General features: G+C 43.1%; 1 protein-coding gene across 1 annotated transcript in view; it reads right to left on the reverse strand.

Annotated features, from left to right (window-relative positions):
• Positions 1 to 7,902, reverse strand: part of LOC138283725 (embryonic protein UVS.2-like) — a 103,236-nt gene extending 95,334 nt beyond the window's left edge. Inside the window, exons 1-2 of the mRNA XM_069221770.1 lie at positions 7,771 to 7,902; positions 5,508 to 5,532 (exon numbers count right to left, since the gene is read on the reverse strand). Coding sequence (XP_069077871.1) covers positions 5,508 to 5,532; positions 7,771 to 7,899 — 154 coding nt within the window. The 5' untranslated portion in view covers positions 7,900 to 7,902. The remainder of the gene's footprint in view (positions 1 to 5,507; positions 5,533 to 7,770) is intronic.
• Between the last annotated feature and the right edge of the window lie 1,469 nt (positions 7,903 to 9,371).

Below are 9,371 nucleotides of genomic sequence, written 5' to 3' on the forward strand. Positions count from 1 at the left end.
GAGACTGCGAAGGCATGAAAATTGAACTAAGAAAGAGAAATTGAGAAAAGAGACTGGTAACTTCCCGGATGTGACACTGTTAACCTGAATTGACTTTTGAAAACGGATTTTGACAAGCTGCTACCCTGTATTGACAAGGATCCTGGGAGTGAAATTGAGAGCTGTAAATAACTGCTGAAGAAAACTTTCGCTTGCTTTAACTTTGCTGAAGAAAAAATATATAATAATAAGTTTCAACCATCCTCTGTTGGTTGTTGTTTGAACTAATCGTCCTTCACTTTCTGATTCTTTACAGATCATGGCTAACATTAGAGGTGATAATAGGGGAAGTAGGTATTGTCAATATTTGGGTTTTGGTTTGGGTGTCGTGTATGTGATATTCATTATAGTTGTGATTGTGGGTATGCCATTAGTGGGTAAGAGTGGAACCAACAATGCTACAATTCCTGAGGCAGCCAATGCACTAACAGCTTGGGAGAGGTTTGAGCAGGATACAAAATATTTGCATGAGGGGACTAACGCAAAAGGGGAACTATCAACTAATGTTTTCTATCGTTTGCTGAATGAGTATGTTGACACAATGGATACAAAGGATTTTTATGTGTGTACATAGGTTCCTGTTTCGGTACAAGAAGGGGTTACCTATCACAAGCTGCTGTTGACATATGGGATAAGTTGTAGTCTGTTACTAACAAGATTCTCTAACCAAGAAGAGATTCAATATTTTTACACCAATCACGACCTTGTGTTTTCTGATGTGGCTATCATAGAGGATTTGAGTAGTATAGCTAAATACTATAGCACAAAGTTAATTAAGGGATTCTGTGTGGTGACACTAACAATTAGTACCTCCTATGCACACCGCAATAATTTGACATGTTTGCTTACACCTAAAGAGAAAAGCTTTTTAGATCACAAGGAAGATTGAAGACGGGCATTGAAAGGCAAATTAGAAAAAGGATTCCAGCAGTGAGCTTTTGCTAGTAGTGAGAGTTACAGTGCGGTTAGGGAACAGGGGAAGTTAGCTTTAGATGCACTGCACGTAGGCAAGCTTTGCATATCTAGACCAAAGTCATATTATGACAATGTGTTTGTGGGAGTGAGTGAATGTAATCATGTGTTTTTGCTTCAGAGTAAGTGGACGTTCATGTTAAATGGACAGGATCCAGCGATCCCTGGGGTCTATTATATATGTGGACTTAATGCTTATTACCGTCTTTCAAAGGGATGGTATGGGACAAGTTATTTGGGGATAGTTTTCCCAAAGATATATCAACTAGAGGACTTGAAAAGGTTTCCGAAATTGTCTGAATTACATCGTACTAGACAAAAGAGGGAGACTGCTGCTGGTGTAGTAGGAGACATATTTGGGGCAATAATTCATTCAGTGGGAGTTATCTTAAACTCCATAAAGATTCGAAAGTTGTATACTATTGTGGATAACATGCTGACAAATTTCACAGGGGCTATACTCCTGATGGATACTGAACTTGCTGCGGAGAGGGCTATGACTCTTCAAAACAGGCTTGCTTTACACATTCTTTTAGCGACAAATGGCAGAGTCTGTAAGATGCTTAATGAGTATGTGCTTACATACCTGACAATAGTAATGAGATTAGAAGTATGCTTACTAACTTAACTAGGGATAGTACAGATTTGAAGGAACTGAAAGAACCAGGTGTTTGGGAAAAGGATGGAAAAGGACTTGCTTCAGTGGGGAGTTGGTTTAGTAGTATATGGCATGGAATATTGGCGAAAATAATACAGGGAATATTAATTGTTATTGCTTGCTTATTTGGATTATGGCTGTCATGTAAAATTAGTAAAAGAATTAAATTGAAAATGTCGAAATAAGAGGAGGGAAGAAAAACAAAGGGAAAAATTGTTACGACGAAATCACAGGGGGAAGATTGAGAGAGGAAATTGAGATGAAGGAATTCTAGAAGGTAAAATGTAAGGAGAAAGGTTTGTGTGATGACAAGAGTCATCAGAGGAGGGATTGTTGGAATGTGATCTTTAAAATTAATATTAACATGAAAAGCTTGCAATATATTCTGTAATGATGCTGCATGGAAAATGTGTTAACGTAGGAAATAATGCACACGTTTGAAATGTGCCCACGGGGAGTGGGCACCAATGTATGCAGTGACTTATTAATGATGAATTAATAATGTACTAAAGTATGGTTTCGTATTAGCATATTATGGTTATAGTCATGTATTGGGGTTTTACTAAATGAATCACTAGGGCCTTAGTTAGTGAAGGTCTGGACCTAGCTGCCTGGTCTCATGTTTAATTCTGTTTTTCTATCGTGCAATGTGCTGTTTTCCCGAAGGACACAAAGCTGTACTTTTCCAGAAGCTAGAGATATGTGTGTAGCCGTAGTAAATTCGTTCTCATGGGACCCGACTTGCTCAAGGAGACATTCTTGCTGAATGCAACAGTGTAATTTGCAACAGGTACAAGGCTGTCTAGACTAGGAGAAGACAACGGGACTACTGACTGGAGCGTAAAGTGTAACTTTATTACCTGACATTCCTATCGATGAAGACGTCAACAACGTGAGACAATCAACTGCATGAGAACTGTGTTTTGTGGAAAATTCTAGTGAGGTGCGTGGAGAATTATTGGACAGAGATAATGATGCACCAAAATTGATCCAATGAGGAATTAAGGGCTTGTTCGACAGTTTTGATATAACAGCGTGACCCGAGGAGAAATCAGCCATTCTTCTTCACAAATCCTTGCCATTATGAGCCATTATTAGCTTTTACTGGACATTCCACCAAGCTATATTTTTGCCATTAATCTTTGAGACTTTGTAGTTTATTCTTCTGACATCTTAACCATCCTCTATTAAATCCTTACCTGATACTTACTTCTCCTCCTTATGAGGGAAGTGCTTATTCTTAGCAATGCCATACTGAGACTTTGCCCTGTCCTATTCTTGCTGATGCTGAATCGACTGATATCCTGAGGACGAAGACTGATGCTGATTGCTGATTCGTTGGAGGGGCAACTATCTGATACAAATTGTAATTGTCTGTTTGCCTTTTCTTTCTAGGTACCAACTGCTCTTTTGATAGTAGCCATAGTTAGATGTTTTCCACATTTGTGTTTGTTAAATTGTTTTGCATGAAGCCCAACATGCTGATGCTAATTCTAGGTTAGTTGAGGTGCTCACTAAAATCTGACGCAAATAGACAAATGACTGAGTTCTTGCTTTGTTGAATCTTGTACTCTGAGAATTTGCCAAACTGATTCTTATTAATGATGTGTTAGTGCTTAATGAATATTCTCTATGCGTTGATTAACTGTGTTCAAAATGTGTGTCTGAAGAGTTACTAATGAGATTGATTGCTAATGAGATTAACAAAGACGATATTAGATTGCAACAAATAGGGAAATAAATATTCTAATCCTTAACTAAATTGATGAGGTTATTCATGACTGAAAGGTCATGGTATGTTCACTTATCGATTCTTATTGAATGTCATTGATTAACTTGTTGATTAGGTATTGCGAATATTGCTTGACTTATTATCATATTGATTGTGATGTTAAAAGATATCTCGCTACGGGTAGTCTCTGAACGTGGTCAAAAGGTTCATCGGCCTAGGCGTGTCTCCTTGTAAGTTTACTCATCAAGGTCCTGACACTCTAACAGTAGTGTGTCAGTTACACCTGTTTGTGCGACATAAATTGCGTAAATGTGGTGGGGGTTTTCAGCACTCTTATCTTACTTTTTTCTATTTATTAAATAGGAGCATTTTAAGTGTGCGCAAGACGTGCTTGTTATGCAGTGCACATTCACTCGGGAGCAGGGCCGGCTTTTGGGCAGTGCGAGCGGTGTGGCCACCCCAGGCATTGACCTCAGGGAGGTGCTATGTTTAGCAATAACTTCCAAAACTTGCGAGTTAAAAGCACCTGCTGAAAAGTTCCTTGTACGTCCAGCCTTCAGGAAACAATTAAAATGTCAAGATACCTCTTGTGATTAATGTTCCTGCTAGGGAGAGAAATGGGAGAGTTTTGCCTAGCAGCAGCTTTGGCTCATCATGAAGTAGCATAGAGGGTTAATATGCCTGCTGCACAAAACAGAACTATGGGGCATATTTAAGAAAAGTGGCGCTGCACACGCCACTTTTCTTGCACCCCTTAGCGTCCCCCTAATGCCACCATGTGTGTGTCATATTTAAAATACGGTGCACCATGGCAGTAGTTAGGGGACTAATGTCAGAATTTCTTATGCTAGTCCGGCGCTTTGCAGGACTAGCATCAAATTTTTTACGGTAATCCTGCAACGCACCCAGAGGTCCGTTGCAACCAATGGAAGCCTCCTTTTAATGCCAGGTGTTAAAAGTGCTGGAAAAAAATGACGCAAAGAATTCTGACAGATTTCTTTGCATCATTTTTTTGACCCCCCTAATGGGGGATGCCCCCTTTGCATACATTATGCCTGGTGCATGTATAATGTAGCGCAAAGGGTTACAAAGTGGTGCAATGCATGCATTGCACCACTTAGTAAATATGGCATAGTGCTTTTGGCCTTCTATTAGCGTAAAAATATGACACTCATGTGGAGTTAGAATGGCACAAGGGGCTCTTAAATATGCCACTATGGGGCATATTTGAAAAAAGTGGCACTGCACACAGTGCTGCGCCACTTTTTTTGTGCCCCTTAGCGCACCCCTAAAGCCACCATGTGTGCGTTGTATTTAAAATATGGCACACCATGGCGGTAGTTTGGGAACTTGCGTCAGAATTTTTGACACTAGTCAGCCACTTTGCAGGATTAGTATAAAAAATGTTGATGCTAATCCTGCAAAGCACCCAAAGGCCCATTGCAACCAACAGAAGCCTCCTTTTGACGCCTGCTCTGGGCAGGCGTTAAAAGTGCTGGAAAAAAATTACGCAAACTATTCTGTCAGATTTCTTTGCACCATTTTTTTGCCCCCCCCTAATGGGGGGAATGCCACCTTTGCATACATTAAGCCTTAAGCCTGACGCAGGTATACTGTAGTGCAAATATGGCACAGAGTTTTTGACCTTCTAACGCCACATTAGCCTAAAGAAATGACACTAATGTGGTGTTAGAATGGCGCTAGGGGCTCTTAAATATGCCACTATACTTTATGTGGATAGTTGAGTGGATTAGTAAAGCCAGCCTTTACAAGTGCTTTAAAACGCATTAATGTATGTGAAAGGCGAACTACGGAGAGATGAGGGGCACATTTGCTGGGTGGTGGTGAGTGAAACCGAGGAGGAGGTCTTCGGGTCGGGGGCCAAAATAAACTGTCGTAAGGGTGCCACCATTCCTAAAGCCCGCCCTGACGGAGCAAATATTCTTTTGCGAATCAAGTGCATAGAGTCCGTCTTTGAACCGCACAGACACAAACCGCCTTCTCTGCAGCGCCTTCTTTGCACAGCGCACATCTGCTGCCTCCTAATGTAAGGTCCACAATTGACAAAGCCCCAAATAAAATCAAGATCTGAGTAAAAATACTTACGGTTGTTCTCCAGTTCATAGACGTTCTATTAAAAAAAAAAAAAAAAAAAATTGGTCATCGTAACAAGCGGAAATCCTAAGGTTATATTTCAAGAGATGCCATGCTGAGATACATATCTGTGTAACTGTCCCTTCTGAGGTTCACATAAACCAGCAGTTATTCTATAACACTTCTCACAGCTGTACCTGCACACACCTCTGTATAACACTGTTACTGGGGCTGTCACCTGTACTTGCGCACACATCTGTATAACACTGTTATTGGGACTGTCACTTGTACCCACACAGCTCTATATAGCACTGTTACTGGGACTGTCACCTGTACCCCCACAGCTCTATATAACACTGGTACTGGGGGTCTCACCTGTACCCACACAGCTCTATATAACACTGTTACTGGGACTGTCACCTGTACCCACACAGCTCTATATAACACTGTTACTGGGACTGTCACCTGTACCCACACAGCTCTATATAACACTGGTACTGGGGGTCTCACCTGTACCCACACAGCTCTATATAACACTGTTACTGGGGCTCTCACCTGTACCCACACAGCTCTGTATAACACAGTTACTGGGGCTCTCACCTGTACCCACACAGCTCTGTATAACACTGTTACTGGGGCTCTCACCTGTACCTGCGCACACCTCTGCATAACACTGTTACTGAGGCTGTCACCTGTACCCACACAGCTCTATATAACACTGTTACTGGGACTGTCACCTGTACCTGCGCACACCTCTGTATAACACTGTTACTGGGACTGTCACCTGTACCCACACAGCTCTATTTAACACTGTTACTGGGGGTCTCACCTGTACCCACACAGCTCTATATAACAATGGGGTCTCACCTGTACCCACACAGCTCTATATAACACTGCTACTGGGGCTCTCACCTGTACCTGCACACGGCTCTATATAACACTGTTACTGGGACTGTCACCTGTACCCACACAACTCTATATAACACTATTACTGGGACTGTCACCTGTACCCACACAGTTCTATATGACACTCTTACTGAGGGTCTCACCTGTACCCACACAGCTCTATATAACACTGCTACTGGGGCTCTCACCTGTACCTGCGCACAGCTTTATATAACACTGTTACTGCGGCTCTCACCTGTACCTGCACACATCTCTATATAACACTGTTACTGGGACTGTCACCTGTACCTGTGCACAACTATGTATAAGACTGTTACTGGGGCTGTCACCTGTACCCACACAGCTCTATAAAACACTGTTACTGGGGGTCTCACCTGTACCCACACAGCTCTATATAACACTGATACTGGGGCTCTCACGTATACCTGCGCACACCTCTGTATAACACTGTTACTGGGATTGTCACCTGTACCCATCCAGCTCTATAGAACACTGTTACTGGGGCTCTCACCTGTACCTGCACACAGCGCTATATATCACTATTCCTGGGGCTGTGACCTGTACCTGCGCACAGCTCGGTATAACACTGTTACTGGGGCTGTCACCTGTACCTGCACACACCTCTGTATAACACTGTTACTGGGGCTGTCACCTGTACCTGCACACACCTCTGTATAACACTGTTACTGGGGCTGTCACCTGTACCTGCACACACCTCTTTATAACACTGTTACTGGGGCTGTCACCTGTACCTGCGCACAGCTCTATATAACTCTGTTACTGGGGCTCTCACATGTACCTGCGCACAGCTCTATAAAACACTGTTACTGGGGCTGTGACCTGTACCTGCGCACAGCTCAGTATAACACTATTACTGGGGCTGTCACCTGTACCTGCACACACCTCTGTATAACACTGTTACTGGGGCTGTCACCTGTACCTGCACAAACCTCTTTATAACACTGTTACTGGGGCTGTCACCTGTACCTGCGCACAGCTCTATATAACGCTGTTACTGGGGCTCTCACCTGTACCTGCGCACAGCTCTATAAAACACTGTTACTGGGGCTGTCACCTGTACCTGCGCACAGCTTACCTGTGCACAGCTCTATATATCACTGTTACTGGGGCTGTCACCTGTACATCACACAGCTCTATATAACACTGTTACTGGGGCTGTCACCTGTACCCACACAGCTCTATATATCACTGTTACTGGGGCTGTAACCTGTACCTGCGCACAGCTCTATATATCACTGTTACTGGGGCTGTCACCTGTACCTGCACACAGCTCTATATAACACAGTTACTTCGACTCTTGCCTGGACATTCCCACAGCTCTGTTTAAGACTGATGGAAGGGGTCTCACCTGCACAGGTAAGCTCCAGCAGGTGCTCAGCAGACACACTGCGATCAGGGCCCACGCTCTTCTGTCCATCTTCGGGTTCTGGGCAGTGCTCAGGTCACCAGCGGACAATGTTTCTTCCGTCAGGTCCATGCTCTGTTGACCCCAGACCGAACCCTCATATACCACTGAGAGGATGAACATCCTCCAATCAGCTGTCAGGAAGAAGGATGACACGAGCTTCTGAGCAGATCACAAGGTGTGTCTGCCCCTGAAGTGATGCTCAGTGATGCCCAGCTATTAACAAGCAGCTTTCAAGTGTGGCAAATTGGTTTGGTTACACATCCTTTCTCCTTCATATATTCTTGTTTGAAAAACCACACGCTGCCTGTTCCTCCTGTAATTAGGGCGAGGCTCTGATTGGACACAGGTGACACTACCAGGGTTCGACCTTTCAAATATCAAGTAAAGTCCTGCAGGTGCCAAATACCCGGGACAGAATAAATCACAGGTGACACAAGTACATCTGGGCAGCTCTTCCTGGACCGGGAGATTAGATTTTATTTCTACAAAGGTTGATATTCTTGACAGTTTCTGTGAATTGACAAGCGATGGATGAATGAATGGATGGATGTCTGCCTTTTGTCTAGTCATCACTATGCTCGGTCTCCTAATTCCCTTACTTCATGATTAGCGACATTGAGGCCCGTATTTATACTTTTTTTAGCGCTGCATTTGCGCCGCTTTTTGACGCAAAACGGCGCAAACCTACAAAATACAATGGCATTTTGAAAGTTTGCGCCGTTTTTGCGTCAAAAAACGACGCAAATGCGGCGCAAAAAAAGTATAAATACGGGCCTGAGTGTCCCGCAGACTAATATCACCTTTGATTTAAAGCTCCCTGCACGAGCACCAGTTGAGTGTTTCTTGCTCATCGCTGTAGCCAAACCATCCAACTGTGGTCAGTTATTAAAGCGCACAATGAACTGCATGTCTTCATTTCATGGACCACGTGGTACTTCCTGTAGCCAAGAGCGATGTGCGCCCTGAGGTCTTCTGACGCACGTTCATGCGCTATACACTAGCTATGGACACCAGCAGGGGTGCTCCCTGGTTAGTAGAATTTGTTATTGTCTGCACTACCGTTGTTATCATTCCTATCCTTACTCTATTAAAGTGACATATAGACAGGCGGGCAGGCAGACAGATAGATAGATAGATAGATAGATAGATAGATAGATAGATAGATAGATAGATAGATAGATAGATGATAGATAGATAGATAGATAGATAGATAGATAGATAGATAGATAGATAGATAGATAGATAGATAGATAGATAGATAGATTTGGCCAGTAGTCGGCCTTAACAGCCAAATGGCGACTAGGAGACACCATACTCCCACCATACTCCCTACTCACATTACACCAGGCAAAACCAGGAAAATGTGGGTTTGGAAAAGTGCTTTAAATGAGCTAAATTATGAGGAGATTGATGCTCAAACATTGATTCCCCAGGTATGCATCCCTCTCCGGGGGTAAACGCACACAGTGGTGTACTAATACCGTAGACTGTAATGATCAAATCCTTCGGAGAGTCAAACTGCGTATTATAGCACCAAAGGC

This window comes from Pleurodeles waltl, chromosome 3_1, assembly GCF_031143425.1.
Source record: "Pleurodeles waltl isolate 20211129_DDA chromosome 3_1, aPleWal1.hap1.20221129, whole genome shotgun sequence".
In the NCBI taxonomy this organism is placed as follows: Eukaryota; Metazoa; Chordata; class Amphibia; order Caudata; family Salamandridae; genus Pleurodeles; species Pleurodeles waltl.